Source organism: Phascolarctos cinereus, unplaced genomic scaffold (genome assembly GCF_003287225.1).
Source record: "Phascolarctos cinereus isolate Bilbo 61053 unplaced genomic scaffold, phaCin_HiC Scaffold_2;HRSCAF=192, whole genome shotgun sequence".
Taxonomy (NCBI): domain Eukaryota; kingdom Metazoa; phylum Chordata; class Mammalia; order Diprotodontia; family Phascolarctidae; genus Phascolarctos; species Phascolarctos cinereus.
Window position 1 is genome coordinate 93,129,516 of NW_027555625.1, and position 18,609 is coordinate 93,148,124.

General features: G+C 39.3%; 1 protein-coding gene across 4 annotated transcripts in view; it reads left to right on the forward strand.

The window, feature by feature from the left end:
• SOCS5 (suppressor of cytokine signaling 5) overlaps positions 1 to 15,283 on the forward strand; it is an 84,015-nt gene extending 68,732 nt beyond the window's left edge. For 2 of the 4 annotated variants that reach the window (XM_021001250.2, XM_021001249.2), the window contains 3 exons: positions 2,275 to 2,334; positions 3,504 to 3,583; positions 10,931 to 15,283. In XM_021001250.2, coding sequence (XP_020856909.1) covers positions 10,943 to 12,562 — 1,620 coding nt within the window. In that variant the 5' untranslated portion in view covers positions 2,275 to 2,334; positions 3,504 to 3,583; positions 10,931 to 10,942 and the 3' untranslated portion in view covers positions 12,563 to 15,283. The remainder of the gene's footprint in view (positions 1 to 2,274; positions 2,335 to 3,503; positions 3,584 to 10,930) is intronic. The other 2 variants (XM_021001247.2, XM_021001246.2) reach the window with 1 other exon arrangement.
• The last annotated feature ends 3,326 nt before the right edge of the window (positions 15,284 to 18,609 follow it).

An 18,609-nucleotide genomic window follows, 5' to 3' on the forward strand; every position in this document is an offset into this window, starting at 1 on the left:
GAATCAGTGATCCTATTGATGGATTACTGTTTAAGTTGAAGTTCTGGAATCGTTCATAATTGTTTCTACTCATATTTTTCTGAGCAGTGCCTATATTATTCTGGTTCTTCTTGCTTCACTATGCATGTATTCATATAAGTCTTTCATCTTTCTATGAATATTATATTCCGTATTTATTATGGTACAATAAAATTCCTTTGCATTAATATGCCACACCTCTTTCAGCCATTCCTAAATGAATGAGCATGCATCTTATTTCCAGTCCAGCAGAAAAGCACTGCTATAAATATGCTGAAACCCATTGGTGAGTTAGGGGGGTGTCTACCCCAAGGACACGAAGACTTCCCCTATTGGAATGGGCAGATGAGAATAATTTGTTCCAACAGCCACACAGGTGGCTGAAGCAGGTGCTGTAGAACACTTAGAGCTTGGTCAGACGTTGAAGACACCAAAGTCATCCACTGCATCCTGGGCCATCACCAGTCGTCCTGACTCTTGTCTTGCCGCTGGACTTCAGTGACTCTGGAAGAGAGAGTGAGGCTGATGACTTTGTGGAACTCTGCCTCACTTACATCCAATTTATGTATAAGTCAAGACATCACCTCTTGATGTCATTGGTCTTCTTCAGAACAAAGGATGAACAACATGTACCTGCCAAAATTATCTTCCTAAGGCACAATCTGATCATATCACTCTCCTACTCAAAGATCTTTACTGACTTCCTTTTGCTTGTAGGCTGGTAATAACAGCTAGGTGTCACTATGGATAGAGCTTTGGGCCTGAAATGTGGAAGACCTGAGTTCAAATGTAGCCTCAAACACTAGCTGTGATGTCCTGGGCAAGTCACTTAACCTCTGTTTTTCTCAGTTTCCTCATCTGTGAAATGGGCATAATAATAGCACCTACCACCCAGGGTTGTTGTGAATATCAAATGAAAAAATAATTGTAAAGCACTTCATTTTACAGTACCTGGTACATAATAAAGCACTTTGTGTTTGCTGTTGTTGTTATGATTATGATGATGGTGATGATGAAGATGAAGGCCCTGCACAATCTGACTCCAGCCCTTTCCAAACTTACGTTATATTCTTCATCTTTTTCACCCACTATGTCTCAGTGAAATTGCTGTAACTATTACCATACCCAATGTATTTTCACCTAACTTTATGCATTCACAGAAGCCACCCTTCGTGCCTAAAATATACGAATACTGCTCCCCTCCTCTGACCCTCTCCCTCCCATCTCTGGGAATCCTTCTCTTCTTTCAAGACTTAGTCCAGATATCACTTTCCCCAGTATCCTCCAATCCCCTATCCCCCAGTTGTTCATGCTTTCTTTTATCTCAAATTATCTTGTATTTTGTTTTTACTTATTCACCTCCGATGTTCTGTTCACCTCTTGCTGGCTTCCCCTCCTCCCCCTTTAGAATGTAAGCTGCTGGAACTCAGAGAGGTTCTGTTTTTGTTTTGTATGCCCAGTGCCTAGCACAGTCACTTGCACAGAGTAAACAAACATTAAATGCCTGATTGAAGTCAGGTGTTCTTAAGAAATAAGAACATAGAGTACTTTCCTCAGAATAACACAGTCATATTCTTTCCATTTCACAGATGGGAAAACTGAGTTTTGTATAAATTATGTTGAATTATCTATTCATGGAAACACAGTTCAGAGTCAGCTTCCTGACTCCAGTTCATTGTTTGTACTGTGCCACAGTAGCCGTTATCAGTTTTTGTTGTATTGCTATGAACTTCTATGTATTTTCTCATGTTGTGGAACAGGATGAGAGAGAACAGGACATATACAAGAAAGAAAATATCTTGGAAAAGAGTCAAGAATAATATTTTCTCTGAGTGATCCTACCTCTTATGATTACTTAACTTTAAAAAAGCGGCTTTATTGCTAGAGTAGTCTTGTCTAAACTGCATAAATGTTCTTTGCCCTTGGCCAAAGCAGATAGAGTAAAGATGCTATGAGCTACTTGTCATTCCTGGGGTGGTAGGAGGAAAGCGTTAGCTTTTGTTTTCTATTCCTACCTGGTTAAGGCTATCTAATCCTCCTTCCTTAATCTTACCTTTATTCCTTCCTCAAGCCCAGTATTTTCCTTGGGAAAGAAGGGAAGATAATTATTTGTATATATGATAATCTTAGAAATTAGATATGTTTTAATCTTAGAAATTCTTATTTTTGACTAAAATCATGTACCCTAATGTCTGCATGGTAATCAGTGATGGAGTAAATTGGAAGCTAACTAGTATTTCTGTCCTTTTTTTCTAGTAACATTCCCATAATGAAGCCTTTTTGATGGGAGATGTACGTAGATGCCAGTGGTTTTAGGTGAGTGAATGATAGACATAGGAATATTGTTTGCACAATGATTAAAAACGTTTATGTTTTAGAGTTTCTTTTCATTCAGGTTTCACACTTGAGTCTCATGAACCTTTGGTGGAGGCGGAGGCCTGAGTGGTTGCTGTTAACTCGTGGCTGCTACTCCAGTGCCTTCATCTCAAGATTGAAAGTCATTTGAAACTCAGATCTGTTTACTGCCAGGCATGTACCACAATGCATTGTTAGCCAAGTCAGGCACCTGCAGCCCTCCAGCTGAGAAGTGGGAGGACGTAGAGGGAGAAGCAGCTAGGCAGACACGGGAGTCTGCCGGTCCTTCCCTTCTGGATTTTGGGAAGCAGCTAACTTCTTGATTGAAAGCTCCTGAAGAGCCTCCTCTGGCAGTTGTAAAACAGAAGTAAAAGGGTTGGGGGGGAACACAGGCAAAGAAAATATGGGAAGATAATGGGAGAGAACTTTAAAAAAAACTGCATGTGTGGAATGATATGGGCAAGGGGAGCCGGGAGTGAATGTTGTAGTGATAATGAAAATGAAGAACAGATAAGGCTCATTTACTTGTAAAAATGTCACAAGTTTTAAATATTATTTCTGTACTTTGAAAATGCTGAGTAAGAAATTTCCCTCCCAATCTTTGATTAAAATGTTTGAATTTAGGGTTGAAAATAAAATGTAAAAAGGAATACTACTTTTTAATATTTATTCAAGAAAGAAAAATAAAGATGATTGAGATTTTGTGAGACACAATAGTTCTGTAAATAGAAAGTTATAGCACTTTTTGGAAAGAGTTGAAAATCAGGGAATAGGGGTAGAAAAGCCTAAATGATGCTACTTAGGTATTTGTACATTATGTTAAACTAACAAAAACAAATTCTTGTGCAAATGTGCTTGTGTGGTATTAATCTTTAAAACTGTATGACACTAACCATCTTTCTAGTGATGTTTAAGGAAATTCAAATTACTGTATAGTCACAGAATGTCATAGTTGGGAGGGACTGCCTTTGCCAGTTAGTCCTGTCTGTACCTGAAAACTCCTCACGCTCTCCAGTGGGGGGGCATCTACTAGGTCTTGAAGAGGTCCAGTTTGTTTTTGGATAGCTCTAATTGTTAGAAGTTTTTCCTATACCAAACCGAATTTGCTACTTTGTACCTTCCATCTGTAGCTCCTGCACACTGGAATCAAGCAAAACGTGTCTAGGCCTTCTGCTGCAGGACAGCCCTTTACATGCTTGAGGATTTCCCCGTGAGTCTTTTTTCAAGCTAAATTGATCCTCATACAGTATTGGCTATATGAACTAATCTTGTTTGGCCTCTTCAATGCTCTTCAGCTTGTCAGTGCCCTTCCTATTTGGTGCCCAGAACTGAATGTGGTGTCTCATCAGGGAAGAGTGCACCCAGCTTCTCACTAGCTTCCGGAGGCTTTCCATAAGTATGCCTTAGGATCACATTAGCTTTTTGGGCCAAGGGAATCAGGAAAAGCATCATGGAGAAGGTGGTGCTTGAGCTAAGCCTTGAAAGAAGTTAGGATTCTCAGGGACAAAGGTGAGGAATGAGTGCATTTCAGGCATGAGCACAGTAGTGTAATATGTGAGGAACATAGAAAAGGCCAGTTTAGCCAGGATGGTTGCAATGAGGAAAGGGAAACTGGAAAGATAGATTGGGGCCTAGTTCTAAAGGACTTTAAAAGCCAAATAGGGTAGTTCATATTTTAACCTTCCACTTCTAAATAGTTATAGTGTTTGTTAATAGCATACAAAACATCAGTGAAACATTTGTACATCAAAAAGGATACAAAGATATATATGTTTCTTCCTCACCTTGGCCTCCAGTCTTGTTATTTTTGTAAATGAAACTACAAACATCACTGCAACCCAGAATTATCCAGACACCTAGAATGATGTTGAATGGCCCTTTAAGGCACTTGAAGACTAGGATTTTACATTGATGTAGACAGAAGGGACTGGAGTCTTTTATAAATCCATTATTCTAGGGTTGATATAAGCAGACCTCAGGTACTTTTGAATATGCCAATCACAAGTAGGTCCCATAAGGATTAAACACAAGGATTGGTAGAATTCCTTTGATGTCAGGGGCTCTCATGGAAATTCTAGCCTTTTCTGTCAGCCTGTCTTTTCCCTCTAGGTAAAGAATCACCTAATATAATTTGCCAAGTGTCAAGAAGAAAGCATAAATATTAAATTTGCTTCTAACAACTCTATTAAATATTGTAGAGAGATGCTATAAAAGTAATAAAATGCTTTAGCATATTATCTTTGAATTTCATGTAATCTTTCCCATCGATTTTCCTCACAGTCATGTGTTGTGATAATTATCTGTATTGTAAAGTTTGTTATGAAATACCATAGAATCTGAAGTTGAAAGGTCAGCCTGTCCAACCATCTCGTTTTATAGAGGAGGAAACTGAGATCTAGGCAAGTTGAGTAACTTGCCCAAGTTTGTCCAGATAGCTTCAGTTTCTATAAAAATTTATGTAGTCTAACAGACGAATATGTAGGAGAATCAGTCAATAAGCAATTGTTAGTCATCTACTCGGGCAGTTAAGTGGTACAGTGGATAGAGTGCTGGGTCTGGAGTCAAGAAGCCTCATCGACCTAAGTCCAAATCTTGCCTCAGACCCTTACTACCAGTGTGACCCTGAGCAAGTCACTTAACCCTGATTACCTCAGTTTTCTCATCTGTAAAATGAGCTGGAGAAGGAAATGGCAAACCACTCCAGCATCATTGCCAAGAAAACCCCAGATGGGGTCACGAAGAGTTGGACAGGACTGAAAGGACTGACCAGCAACAAGCATCTAATTTGTACCAGGCAGTGGAGATGCAAAGACAAGCAGTCCTTCTCCTCAAGGAGTTCACATTCTGTCTGGGGAGACTACATAAGCATTTAGCGAAAGGAATAAGTATTTCTCTAGTACCTTCTAAGTGCCAGGTACTGTCCTAAACAATTTTTATAAATATTATCTCATTTGAGCTTCAAAACAACTTATGAGGGGGAGGTGCTATTGTTACCCCCATTTTACAGTTGAGGAAACTGAGGCAAATAGAGGTTAAGTGACTTGCCCAGGGTCACACAGCTATAAATATCTGAGGCCAGATTTGAACTCAGGTCTCCCTGACTCCAGGCCCAGCACTTTTTCTACTCCACTTCCATGTACTAATTTATGTACACAAATGTAAGTCTATACAAAACCATGTGAAAAGCAGATATAAGGGTAATTAATTGGTAAGGGAGAGGCTCAAATTGAGTCTTGAAGGATATTAGGGATTTCAAAAAGCAAAAGTACGGCGGGAGAGCATTTCAGGAATGAGAACAACCAGAGCAAAGACATGGAAATGAGAGATAAATGACATTTGTGAGCCACAAGAATTCTGGTAAATGTGTAATAAGACTGCAAAGGTAGGGAGCCAGGTTGGGAAGAGCTTTAAATGTTGAACAGGGGAGTATGTTAATAGCGAGCCACTAGAGTTTATTCAGTAATGGGATGACATAGTTTCACCTGTACTTTAGAAAAATCACCTTAAGGGCAGCTAGGTGACTCAGTGGATTGAGCTCTAGCCTTGGAGTCAGGAGGACATGAGTTGAAATCTGGCCTCAGACACTTGACATTTACTAGCTGTGTAACCCTGGGCAAGTCACTTAACCCCAATTGCCTCACCAGGAGAAAAAAAAAAAGAAAAAAGAAAAATCACTTTGGTGGTTTTGTAGAGAAGAATTTGTAGTGGCAGGGATAGGTATGAGGAAACTTGATACAAGAAGACAAAATAGGCAGCTTTGTAGAAGTTGATGAGAACTTAGCCTGAGGTGGTGACTCTGGGACTGGATAGAAGGAGGCATTTGGAGATCTGATAGAGATAAAGATGAAAAGATTTGGCATCCATTGATATGTGGAGTAGGTGACAATGAAGAGAAGAGAATGACCCCAAGGTTCCTAAACTTGGGTGACTAGAAGAAAAATGGTGCCATTGACTGAAAAGACAGAAGCTTGGAAGTGAGGCTTGGGAGCAGTGATGAGGGCAATGAATTCTGATTAGAACCTATTGAGTTTAAAATAGCTACTGGATGTCCAATTCAAAATGTTTACATTTTGTCCAGTAGACATTTGGTGAGTGAAACTGGATCTCCAGAGAGAGACATAAAAACTAGCTCTATAGATCTGAGAATCATCTGATTAGAGATGATAATTGAACCCATGAGAACTGATAAGATGAAATGAAAGAGTATAGAGAGAGAAGCAGCCGAGGACAGAGATTTTGGAGTAGACCCACAGTTGGAGAGCATAGTAATATGGATCCAAGATTTAGAGCTGGAAATGACCTTAGTTGTCACTGAGTCTAACTTTTTTATTTTTCAAGTGAGGGAACAGGCCTAGAGCAGATGTTACTTATCCCAAATTACAGAGCTAGTAAGTGTCTGAGGGTTGTATTCAGACTTGTTAAAGTCTAACCATTGATCACAGAGCACAGACGGCTCTGAAAAGGAGCAGTCAGACAAGGAGGGTGAGAGAGCATGCAGGAGGGCTATGGGTGCATCAGAGTCAGATGCTGCAGAAGAGGTCAGGAAGGATGAGGGCTGGGATTCAGTTGTCAGATGCAGCTGTTAAAAGGTCATTGTTTGCTTCAGAGAGAGCAGCTGTAGTTGAGGGGTAAGGTCTGAAACCAGATTGTAAAGGGCTGAGGAGGAGGGAGACATCAAGTGTTTACACTTGATATACAAGGAGCTTGACTGAGAAAGGAAGGAAAGAGAGAGGACAGCAAATCCTTTCCCCAGAATAAGGTTGAAAAGATGAAAGAGTATCTCACTTCCCCAAATGACCTATACCAATACCCTCACAACTAGTATTGTAGATTAACCATTTTAATAACCTTTGAGACCAGATTAGAACTTAAAACCTATCAGAACTATGTTGTAGAGTTTGTTACTTCAGCAGTGTTACTGAAAACTTTCATCGAGGCCATTGTACAGGTAAAATACAGCAGAATGCAACAGTGTACTGGAATTTCACTTGAAATCAAGGCCTAGAAGTAGCCTATGTTCTAGATATGTGCGGACCTCACCTGGAACAGTAGCAGTTGCTCTCCATGATAGTGGGAGAGAAGGGGACAGAGAAGCATAGTGACTGATATATAAATTAACTTTAAAACCCATTAGCCTTTGCCTGTAAGATGGAATTTTCTATTTTTGCACTTTGTTCAAAGTGCAAAACTGTTCAGTTTTTCCATCTTTATCAATTCAATCAATAAGCATTTATTAACTGTTTACTGTGTGGTGGATGCTAGAGGCAGGAAGACAAAAATAAAACAGCCCCTGCTCTCAAGAAGGCTACATTCTGTTGGGAAAGATAGCATGTACATGTGTAAGTATATACAAACTTATTTTTTAAAAAAGGAGTCTTATAATTTGGCATAATCAGGAAAGGTTTTGTGCAGAAGGCAGTGCTCAAGCTGAAGGAAGATTGAATCAACTATAGGATGTGTGAAGTACATTCCAGGTGTGACCCACAGAGAGGAAAAAGAACTATCTTGTGTGAGAAACAAGAGCAAGAAGGCCAGGCCAGGAGGCTAGCTTGTGGGGAGCTCGAATTTTTAAATGGAGGAGCTTAGGTGGTAATAGCAGTAGAGAAGCACTGAAGTTGTTGAGTAAGAGAGTGACCCCAGTGCTTCAAAGAAATGTGCCTGGTAGCTTTGGGGAGGACAGATTGAAGAAAGGAAGGGCTTGAGGCAGGAAATCAATTAGGCCATTGCAGTAGTCCAGATCGGAGGTGATGAGGGCCTGAACTACGGTGGTAGTTAGTTGTGTTTGTGTAGTGGGAAGAGAAGAAGAAAAGGAATAAGGACTTATATAGCACCAACTATGTGCTAGGCACTGTACTAGGTGCTTTTCATATCGATATCTCATTTTATCCTCATAACAACCCTGCAAAGTAAGTGTCCAATCTATGGTTGAGGAAACTGAGGCAGACAGAGATTAAGTGACTTGCCCAGGGTCACACAGCTAGAAAATGTCTGAGGCTGGATTTTGAACTTGGTCTTCCTGACTCTCGGGGCAGCTAGATGGCGCAGTGGATAGAGCTGGCCCTGTTTGCCTCAGTTTCTTCATCTGTAAAATGAACTGGAGAAGGAAATGGCAAACCACTCTAGCATCTTTGCCAAGAAAACCCCAAATGGGGTTGTGAAGAGTCAGACACGACTGAAACAGTTGAACAACTTCCTGACTCCAGGTCCAGTGCTCTAGAGTAGTGCTCTAAACTCGGATAGAAATGGGGGCCACTGATCTGTACAGATGGATCCCTGTGGGCCATATATTGACTAAGTTTTGAAGCATAATGTTATCTGTGTTTCACTATATTTTTATTTGTTTTGTCAGATACTTGCTTCCCCAATATATTTTAATCGGGTTCAGATCGCACTTGGGAGTGCTTTGCAAGCACATTATACATTACTTCCCTTCATGTATTTTTATGTTCCAACCCAGCTCTCTGGTGCCTGTACATGCTGATCCATCTTCCTCCATTGCTGCCTTACACTGGCTGCCTGCCATGCTTGAAATTCTTTCCAGTTGTTAGGGCCTTGTCCACTACACCAAGCTGCCTTTATACTATTTTATATATAGTTGGTGCTTAATAAGTTCTTGAATTGAGTTCAATTGAATTGAAGAGATATATTACAGGAAAAGAAGGTGGGTCAGTCACAAAATAAGAGAATACCAGCTGTATAGCCCCATATCCTCTTGGTATCCGTGTAACATCAAGAGACCTAGAGGTAGACCCCAGTACACTGATGATCCCTTTCTGGAGGATTCATCATAGGACATGGTCAAGAGTCTCACCAGATGAGAAATTGTGGATGGGTTAACAATCTATACCATTTGATGGAGAACCTATAGGAATGAGATCATAGATCAGTCAGCCCACACTTAAGTGCCTAGAGTGGTAGACATTATCCTAGGCACTGTGAATAAGGAGAAAAAAATAGACCCATTGAACTTACAGACATTCCTAGTGAAACCTTCACCATCATCTCCACACCTTCCCTCATGGTTCACATTTGGGATGCCCTGCACAGTGTAGTTTTTTACCTTATGTAGGTACAACTTCTACTTGGTCCTTTTCCTCCAAGTTGCCACCAACTGCCAAATGTAGAACTTGCCACTCATATGAAACTTTCTATTACCCCACTTATAAAAGTGAAATTATGTTTAAAAAAAAAAGATGTAGTGTACATCAAACCTTTTTTGTGGAGTTCACACAAGGGAAAGGTCCAGGATCTAAAACACAACACGTGGGACATAGAGTAAAGAGGACAGGGACAGACAGTGAGACAAGAGAAATACAAGGCCAAGGATACCACCTTATTTCAGCAACTGGAAGGGGTGAGTACAGGCAGATAAAAGTTATTCTGTGGAAGGGGTGGACACAGCCACATCTTAATTACTAGAGTCACTTGGTGCATGGCCACAAGAGTAAGAAAAACGACTTTGGAGAAGCTGCCTGGGGACTAAGCCCTGGGTCTTTGTCCTGTTTAATATGGGATGATATCTTGGTTCCTGTCACCTTCCTGATAGGGTGTCTCAATAAGGCAGTGGAGGTGATGTGTTTCATGGGGGGGGGAGGTAGGTTTGGTTTTGTTTTTTTTTTCCCTCAGAACTATCTAGTTGATTTCCTATTCATGTTATAGGGAGGGATCTAGTTAATCAAATAGGAAAAGCATGGGACATGGAAGTTTCCAGAAAAGGGAAATGTTGTGGGCTATCTTACCATAAGTGAGCTTTTGGAGATCTCAGGCCCCCAAAACAGATTTTTGGGGGGCCATCACAGTAGTTGTTTTATCTTGAATATCTTAGAATGTGCTTCTAGTCATGTAGCTAAAATACTTTAGCTCTTTTCCTGCTTTGACATGAATCAGATATCCAATTACAAGGCTCCTCTATTAATAAATATTATCATATGAACCATGTTCAGTTAATCAAGTATTTATTAAGAGGTGTGTTACTTTGGGGGATTTTTTGTGTCCACTGTCTTCCGAGAGTTAGAAAATTTCAAAAACTTGCAGGGAGGTCCAATAGAAGGACTATTGACTCTGGAGTCAGGGAGCCTGGGTTCAAATTTTGCCTTGGATATTTATTCTCGGTGTGACCTTGAGCCAAGTCATAAGCACTTTAGGCTTTGGTTTCCTCATCTATGAAGAGGAATCTCTGAGGTCCCTTGTACCTCCACATCTATGAGTCCATGATCCTACAAATCGAAGTATTGTGTACAGAAGAAAGAAGATATAGCTAGGGATTGGGTGAAAAGATATCCCTTGAACAAAATTTTGAATATTCATTCTAAAAATAAATGAGGGAAAAGGAATTGGTTTGACTGTGTGATAAGGTTAAACTGATCCAATTTACCATTCTCAAACAGAATTTTTTTCCCTTATTACCCAAGAGGAAAGGCTAATTTGATCTTTTCTTTAAAAAAAAATGCTAACATCCTACTTCTTAGGCATTTCCTTTTCAGGAGGGGAGGGATTGCCTGATTTTCATAAAGCACCTTAACTAATTCATTTTGTCTTTTTCCTCATTTGAATTTAGATATCATAATCAATGGATAAAGTGGGGAAGATGTGGAACAACTTCAAATACAGGTGTCAGAATCTTTTTAACCATGAAGGAGGAAACAATAGTGAAAATATAGATGTGAACTCCAATAGATGTTTATCTGTCAAAGAAAGGAACATGAGCATAGGGGATTTGGCTCCTCAGCAACAAAGCAGTCCCTTAAGAGAGAATGTTGCCTTACAACTTGAATTAAGCCCTTCAAAGAATTCTTCAAGAAGAAACCAAAATTGTGCCACTGAAATCCCTCAGATTGTAGAAATAAGCATTGAGAAGGAAAATGACTCGTGCGTCCCCACCACAGGAGCAAGGCTTGCGCGGAGAGACTCCTACTCTCGACATGCTCCATGGGGTGGGAAAAAGAAACATTCCTGTTCTACAAAGACACAAAGTTCATTAGATACTGAGAAGAGGTTTGGTAGGACCCGAAGCGGTCTGCAGAGAAGAGAGAGACGATATGGTGTGAGCTCTGTCCATGACATGGAGAGTGTCTCTAGCAGGACGGTGGGAAGTCGATCTCTGAGGCAGAGGCTGCAGGACACTGTTGGGTTATGCTTTCCCATGAGAACTTATAATAAACAAGCTAAACCCCTCTTTTCTAATAAAAGAAAAATACACCTTTCTGAATTAATGCTTGAAAAATGTCCTTTTCCTGCTGGATCAGATCTAGCTCAGAAGTGGCATTTGATTAAGCAGCACACGGCTCCTGTGAGCCCACACTCAACCTTCTTTGATACCTTTGATCCATCTTTGGTTTCTACTGAAGATGAGGAAGATCGGCTTCGGGAGAGAAGACGACTCAGTATTGAAGAAGGCGTGGATCCTCCTCCCAATGCACAAATACACACATTTGAGGCCACTGCACAGGTTAATCCCTTGTATAAGCTGGGACCAAAGTTAGCCCCGGGAATGACTGACATGACTGGAGAAAATGCTGCCGCCCCGCAGGGGAGCTGTGACTCCGAAGAGGATGCCACCACTCTCTGCCTGCAGGCCCGGCGGCAGAAGCAGCGCCAGGGTTCTGGAGACAGCCACACCCACACCCATACGGGCCGCCAGGGAGCATGGAAGGTTCACACGCAGATCGACTACATTCACTGCCTCGTGCCTGATCTGCTTCAGATCACGGGGAACCCCTGCTACTGGGGTGTGATGGACCGCTACGAAGCGGAGGCCCTCCTCGAAGGGAAGCCTGAAGGCACTTTCTTGCTCAGGGACTCTGCTCAAGAGGACTACCTCTTCTCTGTGAGCTTCCGTCGTTATAACCGATCCCTGCATGCGCGCATCGAGCAGTGGAACCACAATTTCAGCTTCGATGCCCATGATCCCTGTGTGTTTCACTCCTCCACTGTAACAGGGCTTCTAGAACATTATAAAGATCCAAGTTCTTGCATGTTTTTTGAACCGTTGCTTACTGTATCACTAAATAGGACTTTTCCTTTCAGCCTACAGTATATCTGCCGTGCGGTCATCTGTAGGTGCACTACATACGATGGGATTGATGGTCTCCCTTTACCATCAATGTTACAAGACTTTTTAAAGGAGTATCACTATAAACAAAAAGTTAGGGTGCGCTGGTTAGAGCGAGAACCAATAAAGGCAAAGTAAACTCCATTCAGTGCCCCATGTAGGCTTTTGTTAGATTTGCTTTTGTGTGCATCAAACAGTATACCAATAGCAAGCACATGTACCAGTATTAGGTTTTTTGCAATGTCGTACTTAATCTTAGTTTTAGTATCTGTCAGATGCTCTCTGCTGTTACTTATACAAATAACTGTGGTGCCTATTGAAATAATTAGTAGAGGACAAAGCTGCACATGTTCAATAAGGCCTACCCATCCACAAACACACATTTACTGATTTTTCTAAATGTTTGGTTTTTAATAGTTGTAGTAATAGGATGAAGCAATTTTGGGGCATTTGCTATGATATTCTATTTCCTACTGAAGAACAAATGATTAATATTGGGTGAGCATTTCAACAGTGTGACTAATATTTGAAATGAGTATTTTTTCTAAAAATTTTTTCTATAATCTTACAAAAGTTGTAACATTTATAGTTCCTCTAAATCAAGGTTCAGAAGTCCAAGAAGTCAGATGGCTTACCTTGCCTGCTGCCTTTTAGAAAAGAAAAGCTCTGGCCACAAGGGCACTGTGCAGTCTACTTTTCAGTGTTGGTATTTTTTGTAATCTCCTTTTCTCCTTTACAAAGAATCCCAATTCCAGTTTTTCTAAAGACTAGTTCTTAAAACTTTAGATTATTGTGTAATCAATAGTAGAATTTTATTTGAAGACCTAAGTAGGAGAGAGAACATTTTTGATTAGTGCTTTAACTTGAACAGGCATTTGTAATAGCTGCTGACCACTTAGTGCTGCATGTGAATTTTTAAATGCTGACGTGCAATCTAAACTTTGATTCATGGAAACTGGATCATTTCTCATGCCCATAATCAGTTTTTGAACCATGGAAAAATGAGAAGCAAAGTGTGTAGAAGCAGCCCAGATACTAGTTAGTTAATAACTAGAATGGTTATTGAAGGTGAGCTGCATTTAATGGTTTGGAATGGCAGTATTTATCTCTTTTGGTGTAAAATATGAGTCACTGATGATAATTTATAGCGTTCCAATAGTCACTTTTTAATGGAAAATCTGAAAGCTAAATTACAGATGTAAAAGGTACTGTACAACCATCGTATCTGTAAATAACTACATTAGCACCTTTTTGTCACTTAGAATAGTATGCGATACTACTTGAGTGAGCTGTTTCAGAAGTAATATCGAGTTCTAGCGTTTGTTTCTTAGTATTGGACTGAATGAACAGCTCTGTCCTAGACATTTTGCACTAAGATAGTTGGCTCTCCACACTTGTGTCTTTTGTTAATGTGCTCTGTACCAATGGTGAGTGCTCCGTCGTTTCTTTGCCTGCTGCTACAGAAGTTGTTTTACACCCCTCTGGCAATGGCCAAGGCTACAAATACAAGAAAAGTTATATTTGTATGCAACACTAACCCTTTTATTGTGGATGTATGTTTCTGCTTGCTGTGCCTTGTTATGGCTGCTTCTCTGTGCTAATGAAGTATGTTTGGTGTTCTCCTTGTATATCTGCTGTTTTATACATTTGCAAAAATTTATCTTGTAGCAAATTGAATTGTTTGGGGTTTTTATTGAGATTTACCTGGTTACTAGTATAGCTAATACAGAAATATTGTGCAGTTGATATTGGCTTATCAGAGGAAAGTAACTCTGACTTTAATGTCACACATCTTTTTCAACCAACCACAATCACATATGACGTTGAATGATGTCTATAGTTACTGCAAATTATGGACTACGCAGTTGAGTTTTTACAAAATAAAGGATTAACAGAGAAATTTTTGGCTAAACCTATTGTTAATTCCTCTGCTGATTACAGGTAAAAGGCTGAAACTATTAATGTTCTATCTTTTTTTGGAAAGTGAATATCAGTATTTCCACATTGCTTCAGAAGCGGTGGTAAAATGAAGTTTTGTTATGAACTAATGATAAAGCAGCATCGTTTATTGGTTTGGGGACCATTTTAATTGATATTAAACGCCCAAAATGTAGAACTTTTACCAAAGACTTGTCCATTTTAAAGCAAAATGGGGAATGAAGGGACTTTTGTAATACCTACTGCATCTAATAGTGGTCCCTCAGTGATATATACCAAAGTGTTTGAGAACTTCATCCAAACCTACTTTAAAGCATTATGTGCAATTAAGTTGTTACAGCATAATTCTATTGCCTAACTGTTGGGTCCGTTTTCTTGAGCTCGTGATGTACCTGGAAAATAAATTAAACCTCTTTTGTAAGTCCATAATAATAATTGAAAGGACTATATGCAAGTAAGATCATATTATAAAGGGGTAACTTGAAACTCCAAGAAATCACTTAATGTATGTTTTTATATGCTCGTAGCAAACTGATGTTCTAGTTATGTTGTTTTGTAGTAGCTCTCAATGGTTTTATGTGTTTAAAAAATTTCATATGTTAAATGGAAATTGTTTTTTAAAATGTAAATATTTGAGTTTATGTAAGCATGTATGTGTGCTAATGTCACCTACGTTTAAGTTTTTGTGTATAAATATTAATATGCAACTTTTTGTTTAAAAATCCCCCTAAATATTAGCTGCTTACATTACATTAAAGAAAAGAAAGAAAGAAAAAGGCATCACCAGCATGAAGTTGCACCTGTGTTTGTATTCACTGTGTCTTTTCTCTGAATTCTGTTAATGTTTCTCAATCAGATTTGGGGGTTTGTGATCTTTTAAAAGTAACTTTTAGTTTGAAAATACAACCGTCCTAGAGTTTGGGCATATGTTTTTATTCATGAACGCATGAAGAAGATAAAACATGCATTAAGCACTCACTGTGTGCCAGTCACTGTGCCAATAACTGGGGATACAAATGCAAGCAAGACAGTCCCCCCTGTCCTCAATCAGCTTATGTTCTACTGGGACAAGATACCACTCAAAAGAGGAGGAGATGGGGAAAGGGCCAGGGAAGGAGTGAATAGCATGGCTTAGAAATGCCCTGAAAGTAACATGGAGTCCTAGTTTAGGGCAAGATCAGGCAAAAACCAGCCTCCCAGAGTCCAATGAAATGTAAACATTGCATTTCGTAATGAAATAAGGAATATCAAATCTGAGGCAAATTGTGAATCTTGAAATTATATTTGTGAAAATGTTTTATGGATGCAAATTAATATTTCCTTAGCCAAGTAATAGATTTTCAGATCTCACATAAAAATCATTTGAGGCCTTAGCATAATAAATATTCTTAAGGAATTTTCATGTAAACATTCAGTGATTTTATAAAGCCCTCATCTTAATTCTGGTTTACATTTACAATAAAGTGCATATAGAGATAAATCATTAATATTTTTCAAGCCCAACATAATCTAGTTTTCTTTTAGAATGGGGTTGCTTATTTAGATACAGCAAATATTTAAAATCATGACTATACTTAGATTTATTTATCAGCTATAGTAAGCTGAAAAATAATATGCATCCTCTTATAAACTCTTAAGAGGAAGCTGACACAGATGAGACAAACTCAATTTATAAAAGCGTGTAATTGTTGGAACCTCATATGAAACACCTACCAAAAATGTGATGTTGCCTTCGATGTAGTTACATGCTTTGGTTACTACTCAGTTTTACTTCCGTACCTGTGTAATAATTGCAGTTAAAACTAAAGTAGAGGGCGCAGTGGATAGAGCACCGGCCCTGAAGTCAGGGGGACCTGAGTTCAAATTGGGCCTCAGACCAAACACTTGACACTTACTAGCAGTGTGACCCTGGGCAAGTCACTTAACCCCAATTGCCTAAAAACAAAACAAAAAAAAAAACTCGAGTCCCTTGACACTGAGCACCAACTTCTGCCTAGAAAGTGATTTCTGACTCAGATTGGGCTCTTGTGAGAGTTTAAATTATGTAAATGAATCTGTGATCTCACTAATAGGTGTATTCCCTGCAATGATTCAGCTCACAGCCCTTGTAATAAAGACTTGGGGATATGTAGTTACTATATTAAGGAGAAGCTGAGGGAGGAAGGGACTTGATGGCTAGCTACCCTGCTGCTTTCAAACTGGCCGTGTCGCTTTTGGAAACAACTTTTCAGACCTTCTAGACAACTCTAACTTGTGGGTCAGTTGCTGATCTGCCCCTTAATCTGGAGCTCCAGGCACCATTGAAATCACAAGTCTAGAACTGTTGTTCACCACCCCTTCCCAGTATGCTAATAAAGAGGGAGACAAAGGTTATTTGTGGTGAGGGCTATTACTACTAATAAGTTTAGGTCCCTTTTTTGCGGGCTGTCAGGCAGGTGTTTTCTGTAAAAGAAGTGGTGGTAAAATGAAGTTTTTCATTTTACCTCGGTAAAATCAGATTAAATTGAAAAGCAAGAGTAATCTTGAAGAGGAAAGAGTTAAAACTTTAGATAAACGAGGGTATGTAGATATACAGATGAGTTTCAGGTTGTAAAAGCATCACGACCCTACAACACGTGGAGACTTTGTTGTCTTTTCTGACTGTTGTACCCCATTTGGGGTTTCCTTGGCAAAAATACTGGCCATTTCCTTCTCCAGCTCATTTTACAAATGAGGAAACTGAGGCAAACAGGGTTATGTGACTTGCCTAGAGTCATACAGCTAGGAAATATCTGAGGCTAGATTTGAACTTAGGAAAATGAGTCCAGGCCTGGAGCTTTTTCCAACTGCCCCACAGGCAAATTAAATAATGGAGTCTCCTATGATGCTTCTCCATTTTATAGAATAGAGAGAAGGGCTATTACAGTTGTAGAGAAATTTTCTTATATCAATATGTAATATGCAGGTGGTTTATGTGAAATAATTATTTGATTAAAGTGACATTGTGCCTTCTGAGTGAATGAAACTTTGGAGGTTACACAGATGAAATAAAATAATGCCTGCCCTCAAGGACCTTATAGTGGCATCTATATAGTTGAAATATGACAGAATAAATGTTTGCTTCTGTTTTATTAATAAAAGGCAACATAGTATTGTGGGTAGCTAGTCGGAGAGCCAGGAAAAACCTCCCTGTGACACATAACAGGCTCTGGGAGCCTTGGCAGTTAACTTCCCTTCTCAGTGTTCTGTTTAGCTCTAGAACAGTAACTCACAAAGAAGGGTTGTTGGCAGAGGAGTTTTCTCACCGGTTGGAGAGCTTGACACCATTGAAACCAGAGGTCCCATCTATATCCCTAATAAACAGCATTTAAAGTTCCAGAAAATCTCATTTAGTATAGAGAAAGCAAACATTTTAACTACAAATATCCTTGACAACTGTGTTCACATTGGCTTTTGAAAGTGAAGGATTTTAATAAAAATTAACTTCAACATATATGCTTTGAGGGACCCATAATCTTATCAGTATAGGTATTCTTTCCTTTGGTACAAATAGTGACCTATCCACATCTTGATGAAAAGATCAAAATGGCCATTAAATTGTAATACATTTATTCATACAGAAGCTGTTGATGACTTTTCAAACAAGTTCTTTCAAATATAATTTTAGTGGTGACAATAAATTTATAAAGCTTGTTAGCTACAGTCAATTTCCCCCAAATGTTAATATTTTAAAATAATGCCTATTGAAAAAGCTAGAAAATCTGATCCATGACATGCATTTATTTTGTGGTAAATCAAATTATATTTATGACAATGAATGCTCAAAACCTCTGATAGTACCAAAGCAAAATTTAATTCTTGCACGGAATGCAAAAATATCTCAAAATAGCTCTTATACTATGTTTAATAAGCATAGTTTACTGGAACTACTAGAGTGGTTCACAGCTGCACCCCCCCCACCTCACCCTTACCTTTTAGTTGTCTCCCATTTTCTTACCATGCAACAGGGACTCTCCCTAAAATAGCTTTAGACTAGTGGCTTACTGGGTTCACGTAAGTTATCTTTTTTTGTCCAAGACTTCGTATATTTTAAGATTAAGCATTAAAATACAATAACTAATTGTATTGGTTGATTTTTAGCTCAGCCAGTTTAGGCTGCGTTAATTGTGTTGAGGTGAATCATCACATAGTTGACAGTTACTAAAATTGTAACATTACATCCACAGCACTGGTACTATACATGCAGCTTCTAGGTGGTGTGGGAAAAT